This window comes from Gracilinanus agilis, chromosome 1 (genome assembly GCF_016433145.1).
Source record: "Gracilinanus agilis isolate LMUSP501 chromosome 1, AgileGrace, whole genome shotgun sequence".
Classification (NCBI taxonomy): Eukaryota; Metazoa; Chordata; class Mammalia; order Didelphimorphia; family Didelphidae; genus Gracilinanus; species Gracilinanus agilis.
Genome location: NC_058130.1, coordinates 222,606,872 through 222,624,836, shown reverse-complemented (window position 1 = coordinate 222,624,836; position 17,965 = coordinate 222,606,872). Strand labels below are relative to the sequence as shown.

Below are 17,965 nucleotides of genomic sequence, written 5' to 3'. Positions count from 1 at the left end.
TCTCTCTCTCTCTCTCTCTCTCTCTCTCTCTCTCTCTCTCTCTCTCTTTCTCTTTCTCTCTCTCACCCTTACCTTCCATCTTAGAGCTAAAATTTTGTATTGGTTCCATGGCAGAAGAGTGGTAAGGACTAGGCAATGGGAGTTAAGTGACTTGCCCAGGGTCCCACAGCTAGGAAGCATCTGAGGTTAGATTTGAACCCAGGACCTCCCATCTCTAGTCTTGGCTCTTAATCCAAGCTAGCTCTCTCTTGATGGGACTATTCAGGCTATCCTTGCTATTGTCCCTTGTCTTGCTCACTGCCACATCTATAGCAAAACAAAAACAAAAAATTTTTGTCATTGATCTCCAACAAAAGATTGGAGAAGTTAGGTAATGGCTTTAATCTCATAGGCTAATAATGTGTTCTCTCAATATAATCCAGCAGACATCAAGAATCAGACTCTTGACCAAGAAATAACTTGAACAACTCATTGTACTTCTCTGTGTCCTGGCTTTCATCATCTATAAAAAGAAAAATACTATGGAATCCTTCATAATAACCTTCTTATCCTGAAGTTCTTTTTTTCACATGCTTTCCATCTTATACTCATGGAAACTGGATTCCCTCTGGAAGAAGGGAATAATTAAGACTATAATGTTACAAAGAGAGTTCATCTTTATCTCTGGGTTAAAGTTTGGGGAGAGAATGGTTGTATATTATTAGTGTCTGGTGTAAAATTGGTCTGTCAAAGACAAAATGACCAATATGGTATCTCATATTGAAAGGGGGAAGTTAAAATATCAGAAGATTTAATAGAGGGAAAAACCAAAAAATTCTTTTCTTAAATGCTAATAGATTGAATTTGCCAATAAAGGATGCATTTACAGAATGGATTAAAAAAACACCACCTTAAAATATGCTGATTATAGGAAGCATATCTAAAACGTAGATGTTGATACACAAAGTAAAGGACAAGAGTGAAAGCTATTATGTTTCAGCTAAATTCAAAAAAAGTAGAAGTTGCAATCATGATTTCTCATTAGGCAATAGCAAACAGAGGTGACATTAGAGATAATCAGAAAAACTACATTATTACTAAAGGTATCATAGGTAATGAAACAATATGAGTTTGGAGTGGCAGTATGATGCAGAGAAAAAATTCTAGATCTGAGGTCAGAAGACCTTGGTTCAAATCTTAGCTTTGCTACTTACTATCATTGTGCTTAAGAGTATGTCATTAAATCTTCCTGTTCCTCACCTGCATAATGAGAGGATTAGACTAAGTGATCTCTGAGGTCCCTTCCAGCTCTAAATCTATGATGCTATTATTCTGTGATAAGTGTTCAATATATATGCCCTGAGACCCATTAAGATGTCACAGGAAAAAAAAAAATTGAAGAAAAGTTTAGGTGGTAAGTAAAACACTAATTTTAGTCAGCCTTAGTATCTCTTAGTCAGAGTTTAATAAATCAAATAGAAAAAAAGTGAACAAGGGGGGAAAAGGCAAAATTTTGGGGAAAACTGCATTTGAGAGACATCTGGAGACACAAATGAGAATCTGAATATATATATATATACATATACATATATATATATATAAATATTTCTCAGTATTTCATGGGACCACTTTTTAAAAATAATTTTGAGCTAATTCTCTAAAACAATGCTAGTATCTTAGAACTCGAGCAAATATACATTATAAAAATGTTAAGCACATGCTTTATAGACCATAATAATATAAAACTGTAGAAAACTTGAATGTGAAGAGAAAATTTTAAGTGACAGCCTTAAATAATGATTAGATCATGGGCTGAGTCATAGAAGCATTAAAAACTATATTCAAAAGAATGATAATAATTCAATTGCTTGTCAGATTTCATGGGGTGCAGCTAAAACAGTCCTTAGAATAAATTTATATCCCTGAACATTTATCTTCACATCAATTCAATTGTTTTTTTTTAAAGTAACTCGGTATATAGTTCGCTTTTAATTTTGAAAATAACCTCTTATGCTTGGGCTTATTTACTGTTAGTTTATAGTTTTCCTTATTGCAAGATTAATTCATTCTTGTTTTCTTTTGTTGAATTGAGATGATTGTTTCTGCAAAGTATCAGACACAAGACAAATCTACAAATCATCAGTATTTCTTTACATTAGGATGTAAAGAAGATCATTTACTGATTATATGACCCTGTATAAGTCACTTGAACTCAGTTTCTTCATCTGTAAAATGAGGGCAATAATAACACCTACTTGCCAAGGATATTGTGAGGATAAAATGAGATAATATTTATGAAGCCTTTTGTAAACCTTAAAAAAACTATATAAATATTAGTTATTATTACTACTACCAAGATGCTCATAGGACTTATACAAATCCAATTACAAAATAATTTTTGTAGAAATTAATAAGGCCTAAATAAATTGAGGTATTCATTGTTCAAGACTAAGACACATTAATGTAATGTCTTTCAAAACTGTAAATAAGACATGATTCAGTAACTAACTGTGACATGTACAATATTATGAAGATAATAGACCACTTATCTAAAAATTAAAATTTTTTGCACAAAACAAATTCAGGCACTAGAATAAAAAGAAAAGATATAGACCAGAGGCAATATTTTCACAAAACTCTGATAAAAGTCTCACATCCAACATCTACAGGGAATTGATACAATTTAATAGATACAATTAGGTTGTTCAGCAATACCCAAATAGTTGAACGACATGAACAAACTCAAATTATGAACTTGTGCTCAAAAGTACTAATTATCAAGGTAGGGAAAAGGTCTAGACCAGTGATTTCATTAGTTGAGGGAGCTTCCCAGTGAGGAAATTTCTTCCACTGAGACAGATTGGTACCTTCTTTGCAACTGACCATCTTTGAGAGTTGCCTAGAAAACTTCGAGTTCTTATAATGACTTGCCCAGGGTAAAACTGGTAGTGTCAGAGATAAGACTGAACCAAAGTTTTTCTTGTTTTCAAGCTAGTTCACTGTCTACATTGCCCATCCTTTGATCAAAGAAATAAAAAATAAGACAACATGAAGTATCACTTATCAAATTGGAAAAATTGGCAAAACATGCAAAAATTCAGGGTTCATAAGATATAGGAAGATAGACACGGTAATTTGCTGCTAGTGGAGCTGTCCAACTATTGAAAAATAATTAGGGGACAGCTAGGTGACTCCATGGATTGAGTGCCAGGTATAGAAACAGGAGGTCTTGGGTTCAAATGTGGCCTCAAACACATCCTACCTATGTGACCATGGCAAGTCACTTAACCCCCATTGCCTAGTCCTTACCACTCTTGTCTTGGAACATAGTATTGATTCTAAGATGGAAGGTAAGGATTTAAAAAAAAAGAAATTTAAAATCATATCAGTGCATAAATTATTCATACTCTTTGACTTAACAATATCACTATTAGGTTTATACCCTAAAAAAGTCTATTTGAAAAAAAAAAAGAAAAGAAAAGGCCTATCTGTATGAAAACATTCATAGCAGCATCATTTTAAAATAGCAAAATACTGGGAACAAAATGAATCCAACATTTGGAGAATGGCTGCACAAATTGCAGCGTATCAGTGAGATAAGATATTACTGTACCATGAAGCATGACAAATCAGAATCCAAATATGGTAACATTGTATGAGGGGATACATAGCAAACAAAACAGAACCAAGTGAACAATTTATAAGACTACCCACAACAATATAAGTGAAGACAATTTTAAATGGCAATTAAATTGACACCTATAAAGTGCCAAAAACATCTGCCCATTCTTTTGAGAAATGGAAAATTATTAAAATGTAAGGTTGCAAATACCATCAGACACAATTACCCTTTTATGCTGTTTTACTTAACCATTTCCAGGGACAATATATTTTGGGTACAGTCTTTTGGAATTGTGCCAGGAGTTTTTGCAATATGTCAAAACAAAATTTATCAGTGATTTCTTTTAAAAGATGAACAAATATCCAAAGGTAATATTCGAAGTGAACGAATTTATCAGATGCTTTCCAATGAGACAACCATGAAGTCTCCTGTCAAAAACAAAACCAAAATGAAGCAAAAACTATCTTCCATTGTCTGTCTGAAATTCTACCATTAAAGATTCTTTCTTTTATGTCTTTAAATTTTTTCATTCCTCAGAGTCCTTTATTTTAAATCCATTAGCTTCTGGAGAGATTATACTTTAAAGTGATAGATATCAGCTTACATTTTTCATGGGAATTTGCTTCCGAATGATTTAACAAGCCCAGTGACTGTAAGATATTGGGAAATATCAAAGATAAGCATTCAGATATCAAGGTATAATATCTGGGATGACAGGAACAAAACAGGGAATGGGAGTGTCAAAGAAATATCCGATCCTTACAATCGCAATGTTACCTTCAAGCAACACTTACTGAAGTTCCAGGTAAGTTTTTAGTAGACAAACTGCTGGTTGTAGACACTGGGCTCCCAGAGAAACAACTGGACATTAGCATAGTGAGCTGACAATATTTTTCCTGTTTGTTTTGTGGGAGAAAAGGTGACCCAGAGGAGGGATTCACAATGGCCTGATCCTATACTAATTTTGTCTGGTATCCTAGGGATTTTCTCACCATATTCTATGGAGAGAAGAAGACTCTAGATAACCTGATCTCTTCCTATTGCCCAAAAAGGATAATATCTGACGCTACTGGGAAAGACAATCTCCACTATACTCACTCATCCTGAGGAGTCAAAAGTGACTTCATAAAATTAAAGAGTCATTCAATTTTAGAATTGGAAGGAACCTCAGAGGTCATCTAGTCTAATGCATAACTGAAGAGGGAATTCTCTCTATTCTAAATTAATTTTAATTATTTTTTTTAAGAATACATATTAACACTTTGTACTTTTTGTAAAGTACCTTCTTCTTGGTGCTTTTTTACACTTTGTATTTTGTAGATGTATTTGCACTTTGTACCTCATATTCTTATCAGTCTTTTTTTGTATTATGGCTTTTATAAGTACATGTTATATCTTCTAGAAGACTGAAGAGTCTCTGAGAATAGTGCCCACATCTTAATGTTATTTTGGGCACTACCCCCCAAATGTACACATTAGACATTCAATCAATATTTATTGAATGAATTGTTCAATGAACAAATCAACAATCACTTGCTTCTTCCAGGACTTGTGTTCATTCCTGGGACCCCTCTGCTGGTAACAAAAGACATTCTCTACCGGTTACAGATCTCAAAGGCCAAATGCATCATAACCAATGAGGCTTTGGCTCCCACTGTGGATGCAGTGGCATCTGATTGCCCTGCTTTGAAAATCAAACTCCTCGTGTCAGAAAATAGGCGTGATGGATGGATGGATTTCAGAGCACTACTAAGGTGAATGTCTGGCTCTTATTCACTCTATAATAACTCTTAAGCCTGTGTTCTTGAAGGAGAAGTCCTCTATGCTAATAACTTTCCTTGGACTTAATTTAAACTTCTGCTCATAGACTACAACAGATCTTGCTTTTAGAGTAAATGGTGTCGGTAGTCACCTTTGTGTGATCAAAAGGAAAGACACTAACCTCCTTGCTACACCCCTGTAATTCTGCCATTGGTGATTTATTACTTTGTTTTGAAATACAAACCTTTTTTAAGAAGGATAGCCCATTAAAGAAATGAATTGATCAATTTTTTTTTTTCAACACGAAAGTTACATGGGGATAGTAACATCCAGAATATGGCGCACAAGTGAAAAGAGAAGAGAAAGAGGATCTTATGGTCAGGGATATATCCAAGGATGTCAAGTCTGAACAGGATGCTCAAAGCAATGCAAATATGTTAGTTGCCTTATAGGACAAGGGGAGAGTATTCAAAGGGGGAGAAAGTCACTGAAAAGTGATATAGAAATGACTAAAGAATAATTTTCTACAGTTTCATTTTAGCAAAGGGCATCCTGGACTGTAAGTATAGGAAGTGAAGGGCTGTTTCTCCTTCCTTCCCTATTGTACAAAATTCTACAACTTATGTTTACTCTACATAAAATAGATGATTGTTTTGAAAAACCATTTTTATGGAGATTCTTGCCTTGCACTTCTTAGCATTTACAGTTTGAGACGGAAACAGAAAAATAAGACAACAGAGTTGTTGATCCCCGTTTGGAAATCAAAGAAGATTTGCAGATCCTTCCCAAGCAAGGGTTAGAATACCTGCTGATGTTAACACTTGTCTACACACAGATCTCTTCTAGTCTCTGAATGAACACTTATTAGATCTCAGTGAAGCATCCTTATTGCCCAAGCCAAAGCTTAGAAACCAGAGAACTTTCAAAATTGACAACCTAGAGTCACCTAAGGTCCCTAGTATTTTCTAGGGAGCTTCATTTCAGAAGAAAAAGTGAATCAGACAGATTGATTTCTGGAGTTCTACTTGGGACCTGAGCATACATGGAATTTTTCTTTCAGAGAAGCCCCCACTACACATAACTGTGCAAAGACTGGTGGTGAAGAAGCAATGACCATATATTTCACCAGTGGGACCACTGGCAACCCCAAGATGGCTGAACATTCCCATGGGAGCTTGGGCTTCAAAGCCCTGCTCGATGCCAGGTAAGGAGACTTCTTTACCACAAAAGAGAATCTCAAAGAGACTTCCAGATGTCATTGTGATGTGGGCTGACAGTGGGCAGTAAGGGACAGTAATAGGAACGGGACCTTCATACTCTGAAATCTTGCATTTCTCACTGGTTAGCTAGTACTGGTTAAACATCAACTGCAAAACCTGTAGTTTCAGCATTAGTCAAGTAGGAATTGTAGATTGTTCAGTTACCCATTCTGTGTACTCAATCTGTAACATTCTATACTTGGCATCAGCTTTGTATCTACTCTGTTTTATTAATTATGTATATTGTTCTTAGAAATAATTAATTACCTATAGTGGTCCTCCAATGTACCACATCCCCTCCCTACCCCGGCTCTGCCCCCATGTTCTCATTCAAGAAGGGCAGCAAGACCTCTCCTGCATTGACAAATGATGACAAGGTGGACAATAGAGGAACATGGAACCTGCACACTGGGGACTCTGGCATTCCAGAAGAATCCTCCAGTCTTGTGCATATCCTTATGCCCTATGGCAACAAACCCCAACACATACTTCCACTTGCGTTTGGAAAGAGAGATGCAAAGCTACCAGAACCCCAATAAATATACCAACCCTGATCCACAGGGTGTGGAAGCTGCCATTCTACAGCAGAGCTGTAACTCCATACTATCAGCTCCAAAGAAGCTACTCTACTAACCCCTGGCCTTATCCATCCACCCTAAGGTTCACCCCCACATTGTTCCACCAGCTATTAGGTTATTACACCACCTTAAATCTCTTCTTCTTCAAATAAAATTCTTTTCTTACTTCTCAATTGAACAGATTTTGAGTCTCCCATTCCTGGGGCAAGACCCTGCTACAAACTAGGGTGTGTTTCTCCCACATTAATTGAACATATCTCCTTGTATTTTAGGCAAGGTTGAATTGTAGCTCCTCCCAGAAAGACTACTAACTTTGCTTAGCATAGTGCCTGGCATATAGCAAATATTTAATAAATGTTTATTAATTTATTGCTGAAATCTCTTTGAAGAAAACATCCTATGTCTCTCAGAGATATGACTAATAGTAACATTCATATAATACTATATCCCAGGCACTGTGCTAAGTGCTTTACAATTATTATCTCATTTGATCCTCACAACAACCCTAGGAGAAGATACTATTACTATCCTCATTTTACAGATAAGGAAACTAAAGTTAAATGACTTGCTCAGGGTCACACAGCTGGTAAATGTCTGAGGCTGGAATTGGACTCAGGTCTTCCTGACTCCAAATACTCCATCCACTGTATCACCTAGCTAGCTGATTTGAAAGTTCTGCTAGTCTCATCTAAATCCTCCCTATTCCCTTTATTGTATCTTTAGTAAGAAGGGAAGAGAATTTCCCCACCACTATTACATCCCATTCTTCCCTACCCCTAGTTGCTTAAATAAGACAACATAGCATTTTTTAAGAAAGAGATCAAAGACAGAGATCAGTGACAGAGAAAGAAAAAGATTAATTACAGAGAAATAAGTCAGTACTGTCCTATTACCCCATTAAGGACTCAAGTCAGAAGCAGTCTATGTTCTTACTTCCAAGGATTGCAAGGCAGTGCAGAAATAGATTGGAGATCTATCACAGTGGAAATTGTAACTTAGCTTTAAAAAGAATGGGCCAGGATTTGAATGCTGGCTCTTTCACTTACTCTCTATGTACCTAGTATAAGTCACTTTACCTCTGAGCCTCAGTTTCCTTATCTATAAAATAAGGAGGTTGGACTTGACTTCTAAACTTCCTTACAGCTCTAAATTTTGATATTCTGAAATAAGAGTATGGCCCCTTTCAGAGATGAAAAGATGATCCTTCCCTCCCCACTGTGGGATAATAGGGAACATGAAAATCTGAGAAAACCTTCCAGTTTATATATTCTCTGAATTTATGGTCCTTCAACCCAGTATGGGGAAAAAATCATGGTTCACCCATTTAATCAATGGACATTCAAAGTAGATCCTCCTGAAATAAGAATACCTTTCATTCGTAGCGTGCTTTTAATGTTTCAAACTGATTTGTCTCATTTAAGTCTCAATAGCTCTATGAGATAGATAGAATAAAGATTATTATTCTCATTTTACAAGTGAGGAAACTGAGGTTCAGTAACTCTAACTGTTGGAGGAACTAGACTATGGCCACCCAGCTAGTTAATGGCAGAACCAGGGTACTATGAACTATGTGAAAGTAAAACTTTACAAATATCAGTGATTTCAGAGCCCCACACAATGGTGGTCTTGTCAATGTTCTCTTCTCACTTACCTATATTCTATTGACCACATGAGAAGTCTGCTGATGATAAAGCACCCAACCTATGACTTCTTCTGGGAGATTATGTTCCAGGCTGCCCTTCTCAAAGGATCTAAATGTCTCCCAGCATAAAGATTGCATTTTGAATACTTAAACAATCCCATCTCACAAAAAGATGTTGAACAAGTCATCAAGGAACTCTCTAAGAAAAAATCCCCAGGGCCAGATGGATTCACAAGTGAATTCTATCAAACATTTAAAGAAGAACTAACCCAAATATTATACAAATGATTTGACAAAATAAGTAAAGAAAGAGTTTTACCAAATTTCTTTTATGACACAAATATGGTACTGATTCCAAAGCCAGGCAGACCAAAAGCAGAGAAAGAAAACTACAGACCAATCTCCTTAATGAACAAAGAGGCAAAAATCTTAAATAGAATACTAGCAAAGAGACTCCAGCAAGTGATCACAAGGATTATTCACTATGACTAGGTGGGATTTATAGCAGGAATGCAGGGCTGGTTTAATATTAGGAAAACCATCCATATAATTGACCATATCAACAACCAAACCAAGAGAAATCACACGATTATATCAATAAATGCAGAAAAAGCCTTTGACAAAATACAACACTCATTCCTATTGAAAACACTAGAAAGTATAGGAATAGTCAATGAGCCTTTCCTAAAAATAATAAACAGTATGTATTTAAAACCATCAGCAAGCATCATCTGCAATGGGGATAAGTTAGAAGTCTTCCCAATAAGATCCAGAGTGAAGCAAGGATGCCCATTATCACCTCTATTATTTAACATGTACTAGAAATGCTAGTAGTAGCAATTAGAAAAGAAAAAGAAATTGAAGAGGTTGAAGTAAGCAATGAGGAAACTAAACTATCACTCTTTGCAGATGATATGATGATATACATGGATTCTAGATCCTTTTCTGCTCTAGTCCCAAGTGAGTGAATCACATCTTGCCTGATGCCTCTGCTGACCTATCACACCTCATCACCCACCCCCCAAGTCATAAGCCACTTCCCCACATACATATATGTACATCAATCACACATTGGCACCTCATACAGAAGCATACAAACACAAGTTTTGGGTTATTTTTTTTGCTTTAATAGGACTTATTCTGATGTGCAAGTCTCAGAAACATTTTGGAGTATATTGGATACAGGTTGGATCCTCAACTTATTTGGGACATTTCTGGAACCCTGGACAGCTGGAGCATGCTCATTTATCCATCACTTGCCAAGGAATGACCCAATGATGATCATCAATGTAAGACTGGACCCAGTGTATGGGGGTTATCAAGTATGAATCTAAATTAAAATCAAAATTAAAAACCCTGATACTCATAAGAAGCCAATATGTAAAATTACTGAGTCCTGACTCAGAAACACTCATTAGTGTCTCTTCCTGGAGATAGGAAAAGGCAAATCACCTCTCTCTGCTTGCAAAGATGCATCTACATCCTTAATCTTATTTTCATCTAGGAATCTAGAATTTGCTCTAGGGAGCTAGACTTCTGATCCCCCTGGCTTCAGATTCTGTTGAAGCCACAAGGGACACATTGAGGCATGATGATTCCTTAGCATTAATCTTAACGGTCTGGCATACCCCAGATACTCTTCTTTGCTGTCTATGACTCTGCCATGTGACAATCTGCCCAAAATCTCTTTCTAAAAAATCCTTTAGTATTTCCCCACCTCTAATACATCTTGAAGTTTCTTATGAATTTCACAAATGCTGTGCCAAGTTGAGCTGTGACCTTTCCAGGCTTGCATAGCACTTTTACTGTTTTAAAGCACTTTCTAATACATTCTTTCATTTGTTAGTCAAGATCAACTCTGTCAGATAGGATGGCTGACATTTATATACAACCTTTGGTGAGTGAAACCACTCTAAGAGAGTGATATAGTTGTAGAACCCAGGTGTCTGGATTCATTGTCAGGGAATTTTGGTCTAGAGCTAAAAGGAGACAGTAAAGACTATCAAGTCTGCCCTATTGAGGTCCAGAGAGGCTGTGACTTGTCTAAGGCCAGAGACAGGCTCTCAATTCTGATCTTCCAGGTTCAGCAGTCTATCAGTGTTATTTCCAATAGATTATGCCATCTTTTAATGAGGAAAGTACCAACTCACCTAGTCACTTTGTGTCTAAGTTCATAGATGCTTGGGAGCTCATTTACCAGAAAGTAGACACAACTCAAATGGAAGGAAGTGTAATTAATATATTGGCTCTCAATTTTTTTCTGAGATTTATTTTCAGACTTAACTACTGGCCCCTGCAACATTCCACCTTCCAGGGGGCCAAGAATGAAGAGTCCCTTCTCCTCTGGGAGTACAATTTATTTTCCTTTTCTAAAATGTTTCCTTGATGGAGGGAAGAGTGAAAAAGAGAAAGAGATGCCACTGCTGTTATAGCTTTCTCCTTGAAATTGGTCTAATGAACTTCTCTAGTCTCTTCTAGATTTTAAGTACATTTTTGTTGTTCATTTGTTTTTCAGTCTTGCTTGACTCTTCATGTCTGACTCTTCATGATCCTATTTGGGGTTTTCTTGGCAAAGATACTGGAGTAGTTTGCCATTTGCTTCTCCAGCTTATTTTACAGATAAGGAAACTGAGGCAAACAGGGTTCATTAAGTAACTTTCCAAGAGTGCTACAACTAGTAAGTGTCTGGAGACCAGATTTGAACTCAGGTCTTCCTGACTTCAGACTTGGCACTCTATCCACTTGCACCACTTAGCTGCCCCTTTGAGTACATAGTCACACCAAACTGGATATTTATGATTCTCAGCACATTACTGTGAGCTTGAGGCCCTTCTCATTCCTACATACCCCTCCTCCCTTGTTCTGACATAAGTGGGAAATGACTGGAAAACATTTTTTTCCCAGGGAAGGAGGTAGTCACTCTTTCACGCAGTAACTATGTAGTTATAGCCAGCCTGACACAGAGGAAGTGACTTCAGTTGTATGGGACAGAAGCTTCCAGAAAAATTCTTCTGACCTGAGAGAAGTAGTAAGCAAAGCATCTGGTTTGATGTTATAGGACTTGGCTCCAAATCGTGACATTACTACCTATGAGATTCTGGGCAAGTCATTTAGCTTTTCTGGTCCTCAAGTTTTTCCCTCCATAAAAATGACTCATGATGCTTCTTAGCTCTGTGACCTTGGACAAGTCACTTAACCTCTTCAAGCCTAGGAGGCAGTGAGGTGACTCAGTGGATAGAGTACTGGGCCTGGAGTCAGGAAGATCTGAGTTCAAATTCAGCCTCATACTCTTCCTAGCTGGGCAATCCACTTAATCTCTAATTGCCTTACAAAATGATCCACTGGAGAAGAAAATGGCAAACTAATATATTTGCCAAGAAAATCCCATGGAGAGCTATGGTCCATGGAGTCATGAAAGAGTCTGACATGACTGAACAACAACAGAAATGAGGAAGTTGATCAAATGACTTCTGAAGTCCCTTCCAGCTCTAAATGTAAGATCAATAATTTCCTTTTTTCTACTCCAGTCCCTGAGCCCAGAACCCTACAATTAGAAACTTACTCTTTTATTTTTTAAAGGCTCTTTGGTCTAGAGTACCCTACTAAAAGGCATATGCCTGAGATGAGCATCACCCTCAACTATTATCAGTCACCTCCTAAGTTAAATTCACTGGAAGTTATTCAGGAACCTGATGGGGAGGCTCACTGGGGAATCCTAGAAGGAGGGAAAGAGGATCTGAAAGGGAAAAAAAGGAGGCCACCAAAGACAAACGTGTGACTCGCCTTGCTGAACTTTCTCTCTGGTCCCTTTGTTCTAATCCCTCATCCTGCCAGGGAGGAGGCAGACTGCGCAATAAAATAAAAATATGTAGTAAAGCCAGACAGAGAGACAGTGTGCTTTAATGCAAAGAGCACAGAATTTGGAATCATGTGATTCTGCTGCTTATTATGGAACTCACTTAATCCCTCTGGGCCTCAGAATCTTTCCTATAAAATAAGGGGATCAAACTAAATGGCCTCTAAGAAATATTACTCCCCATTTGGAGCTTCATATTAGAACATGCATATCATTTAGGGACCGGATTTCTAAGACTACAATATCAAAATCACCCATTCAAAAATCTAATATTAGTTTGAAAATTGACTCCAAGTTCAATATTTGAGCCATCTTTCTGCTCTTATCCACCAGACTCTCTGCAAATATCCCATCAATGCCATGTTGGCACCTCCTATGTTATACCGGATGATTCTAAAGCAAGATCTCACCAGGTAAAGTCAGTCATTGCCTCCAGGTTGGCAAGATTCCTCCTAGGTCATTAGCCTGTCCTCAGCCTTGCCCTTCCTCAGAGAAATGTTTCTTTCCTGGAATGAGGGTTTGCTGCTGAGTCCTACCACTGTAGTAGGGATGCAGATGAAGCAAATGGGGCACCTATTTCCTATATGGGACTTTATTCTGGTTTAAAATGGCTGCCAGTGGGAGGAATAGGACTGTGTATAAATGGAGATTTTGAACCTTATTAATAAAAATTTATAAATATAATATTTAATATTTTGTATATTAATTTTAATCTCTACAACTGGTTTTGTGTCTGTGTATATAAATTCTAGCATCTATCAGCAGGCAATGGCAGATAGAGTGCTGTACTTAGAATCAGAAAGGCCTGAATTCTTACTCTCTGTAGGAGCTTGCACAGATCTCTTGGTTTCTTCAGCTGTAAAACAGGGATTATAATAGCAAATAGCTTACATGATTGTTCTAATATTTGCAAAATGCGCTACCAGGCTTAAAGCCCTATACAAATGTTTATCAGGGTCACCATCATTACTCTTATTTTCAGTGGATCATAGATTTAGAGTTAGGAAGGACTCCAGAAATATCATCTAGTCCAACATCCTCATTTTATAGATGAGTAAAATGAGGCCAAGAGATATTGTGACCTAAAATCACTTTGGTACCAAGTGGCAGAGCTGGGGTTTGAGAAAGGTCTTTGGATTCTCCCTGACTAGCTGGTGGGATGTGAAGGGTCCCCAGTTACTCTCCCTGCTGCTGAGGATTTCCTTCACCTACCAAAAAACCTAAACTCCTGCCACTGGTCAGCTCCTTTTCCTATAACCCAGGAAGATGGCACAATGGATAGAGAACTGGACTTGAAGGCAGAAAGATGTGAGTTTAAATCCAGCCTCAGATACGTACTAGATATGTAAACCCAGACAAGTCCCAGCCTCAGTTTCCTCACTTGTAAAATGAAGGTGTTAATAGCACCTCCCAATATTATTGGAGGGATCAAATAAGATAGTATTTGTAAAGTGTTTTACAAACTTTAAAGTGCTATATAAATGCGATTATTAAAAATGCAAATGCCATCAGGCCAGAGTGGCTACTTGAGCTGTTGTCAGCTCAAGGTGAATTGAAAGAAAGAACACATCCCTATGGGAATGAGGTATGATACAAGAAATTTTTGCTCAAAGGGCACAAGTATGGTTTGAAACAGAGGGATCCTGCCTTCCCAAAGCAGGAAGGTTAAAGTAGAATGGATCTCAATGATCAGCTAGTCCAACCCTCTCCTTTTACAAGGGGAAACTGAGACTCAACGAGGCTATATGACTCTTCCAAGGTCATATAGGTAGTAAACATCAAAGGTGGAATTTTAACCCAGACCCTGGCACTATCTCAGTTTTAACACCTTGGGCTACTGTGGGGAAAGGAGATACTGGAAGGATGAAGGCACAAGAAACCTTGGGTTCAGGGACAGAGAGAAAGAGAGGGCATAGGAGGAATATGGAGTTGCCCCAAATACAAACTATCCATTTTATGTCTTCCAAAGCAAATTCTGCCCCCTCATTCCAAGCTTCCCCATGGTTGCCTATGGCATACATATATAACGTTTGTGCTACCTATGAGAATGTTCTGAGCCTCCAGGCTCCTGGTACAGCCCTTATGCATCCCTCCAGCTTTCTTATTCCTTATGAGAGATAAGAGAATGGAAGGTTACAGAGGTTAAGTGATTTTCCCAGGGTTATATTAGCACTAGAAATAGAGCTCAGGTCCTCTGACTCCTAGTCCAAAGTTCTTTTTATAATCCAATAGAATGCTGAGCATATAAGTATCAGAGAAGGCAGAGAAGAGGACCATCACTTTCAATGCTATATATCTGAGCCCAAAACAGTCCTAGGTCCCAATTCAGTGAAAACTCCAGATCTCTCAAAAGACCAAATTTCTCAATATTATAATATCTCAGGTCCCCACTACCACTAGCTCCCTGTATTGCCTGGGGAACCTTGCAGTCCTAACCTCTGTCCATTCCTACCATAGCGCCTGGGACAATAACTTGTTCTCAATGGGGTTTTAGGGGCTCAGGACAATTTTGTTCCCCAAAAGAATTTTCCATAGGGCTTAGGACAGTTATTTGTTTTCTTTTTTTGTTCAGGTTCAAATTCCAAGACCTTCATTCCTGCTTCAGCTCCGGAGAGACCCTCCTCCCTGAAACTTTGCAAAAGTGGAGGATGCAGACTGGGCTAGATATTAAGGAAATCTATGGACAAACAGAAACTGTATGTACTTTCAACTTTACCTAAAGGCAGCATGCCCAAGACTAGTTTTGAAAACTTGTTTTCAGGATTCCTAGAACATGCATACACTTGTATTTTCTGACATCCTAAATCATTAGCTATGTCTGCCCTGAGGAAATATTTAAACCAAAGCAGGCAATTAGCTTAAAAGTCAGGTGCCAGTCAAAGTGGGGTTGAAATGGAGATGTTTCTCACGGTTTCTTTTTTCTTTTTCTTTTTTGCCCTAAATCATTCAAATAATATCTTTGCCTCACCTCTTCCTCCTCTGCCTGACACCTTTTGCTGAGATTTATCTGAGATCCTGAGATTGACAATAGAGAAGAAAAAGAAAAAGGAAAAATGGTTGTCAATTAGGGGGCAGCTGGGTAGCTCAGTGGATTGAGAGTCAGGCCTAGAGACGGGAGGTCCTAGGTTCATATCTGGCCTCAGACACTTCTCAGCTGTGTGACCCTGGGCAAGTCACTTGACCCCCATTGCCCACCCTTACCACTCTTCCACCTAGGAGCCAATACACAGAAGTTAAGGGTTTAAAAAAAATAGTTGTCAATGATTTTGTGTCATAATGTCATCAATGTGCAGATCTTTGGGGTATGCCTAAGGCTTCCAGCAACTTTAAGTATAGTCCAAAGCACAATACCTTCTCTGGGGAGGAACACACAGAAAAGAACACAAACAGATATGTAGAAAAAAGTCACCCAGATAGCTGGGTTTTCCAGATCTGAAATAATCTAATACAGTAAAGTTTCACCTGGCTCCTTTGCTATTCCTTCCAACAAGAATAGTTTTAGAGTCAAGAACAAGTATTAGAAGGATCAATAAAAGAACTAACCTGGGTTCATTCTACTTAAGTCTATTGTCAATGGTCAGTCTCAGAAGGAAGAAACTGAGGTTCTTATTAAGTGGATTGGCAGGAGGTGATACCTTCTTACTCCCACAGATCAATTACCTCCTTGATTTTGTTATCTTCTGTGTAATAATTTCCCTTTCTTTCTATCCATGGACTACACTGGCAAGTAAACTTCCATTTGGCTAGATGGCTAAAGACATCTGATGAGGAGCTACAGGTTGGTCTATAGACTGGAAAGGGCTGAAAGGGCTGTGAGAAACACAAGTAGAGTTCTTGATCACGTGGCAAAGTTCATTTAGCATTAGCAAGCACACCATCCCCACAATCCCACATACCCCGACATGATGATAGGCAATGGTGCCTAACCTTTGAGTATGTCTAGTATTACAGATGGCAGGGCAAATGACTTGCCAATATGTGGGTGGGAATAGAGAAGCTACCCAAAAGTCCTCCTTAGAACCTGAAGTTTAACTGTTGTCAGTCCATTTGCAGGGATCTTGAAGACTTTTTGGTCTTACAAAAGTTCCTGTTAAAATACAGATATCCCTGAGAAAAGTCACCTTAAGCGTTTGTCACCAAGTTACATCAAATTATTTAGTTTCCTCATCCATCCCTTCCTTTCTTCTCTTAATTTAATTGATTTGGTTCAAATATTCATTACCTTTTGCCTGAAATTTTTAAGTATAATGTTAACTAAAATAGAAACATTTTTAAAGTGTGCAAAGTCTTTACAAATAGTATGTCATTTTATTCCCATGACAACCCTGGAAGTAGGTGTTATAATGATAAGGAAATTGAGACAAAGAGATGTTAAATGACTTAACCAGGGACACATAGCTACTAAATGTCTGAAGACAGAACTCAGAATCTAGCTCCAGTCTTTTATCCACTACCCCTCCTTACTGTTCATCCTAATCAATCTCTATGTTTCCAGCTTTCCCTCTCTAGTCACATAGTTGATATATTAATTTTTCTAATGCATGCATCTGAGTACTTTCTGCTTAAAAACTACTAATAGCTCTCATTGCCTTCTAAATTAAGACCACATCCCTTAGCTTGGAATTCAAGATTCCTTGGTAGTACTCCCAGTTGTAAATTTTTCAGCTTTAAAAAAAAAGGATTTTAGGCTTTGTGCAATAAAGTATTTACAGTCTGGTTTTCTGGGAAAAAAAATTCCCCGTTGTTGTATAGTGAACAAGTATTTGTTTTTTGTACAATTTCTTTTAAATTCATTCATTCAGTAATTTATTTTCAACATTCATTTTTTTTAAATTTGGAGTTACAAATTCTCTGCCTGCCTCTAACCCCTCCCCTCCCCATTGAGAACACAAGCAAAATTATATCAATTATACATATGAAATCATATAAAACATTTCCATTTAGGAAAAAAGGAAGAAAAATTAAATGCACCCCTTTACATCTATCAGATTTGCTGATGTGACAGAAAAGGAGAATGGCAAATGTTGAAGGGGGAAAACTGGAACACTAATGCATTGTTGGTGGAGTTGTGAACCCATTCTAGACAGCTATTTAGAACTAAGCCCCAAGGCCAATCAAGCTATGTATTCCCTTTGATCTATCAATAGTACTGCTAGGTCTGTATCCCTCAAAAATCCAAGAAAATAAAAGGAAAAGGACCTACACGTACAAAAATTATTTATAGCAGCTCTTTTTGTGGTGGCAAAGAATTAAAGAATGGGAAGGAAG

The 17,965-nt window shown here is 37.7% G+C and overlaps 1 protein-coding gene across 1 annotated transcript in view; it reads left to right on the top strand.

The window, feature by feature from the left end:
• Positions 1 to 3,524: 3,524 nt before the first annotated feature.
• The window catches only part of LOC123249963 (acyl-coenzyme A synthetase ACSM2B, mitochondrial-like), a 25,052-nt gene continuing 10,611 nt past the window's right edge, over positions 3,525 to 17,965 (top strand). The window contains exons 1-6 of the mRNA XM_044679037.1: positions 3,525 to 3,624; positions 5,148 to 5,355; positions 6,423 to 6,566; positions 9,974 to 10,130; positions 13,031 to 13,110; positions 15,270 to 15,393. Coding sequence (XP_044534972.1) covers positions 3,525 to 3,624; positions 5,148 to 5,355; positions 6,423 to 6,566; positions 9,974 to 10,130; positions 13,031 to 13,110; positions 15,270 to 15,393 — 813 coding nt within the window. The remainder of the gene's footprint in view (positions 3,625 to 5,147; positions 5,356 to 6,422; positions 6,567 to 9,973; positions 10,131 to 13,030; positions 13,111 to 15,269; positions 15,394 to 17,965) is intronic.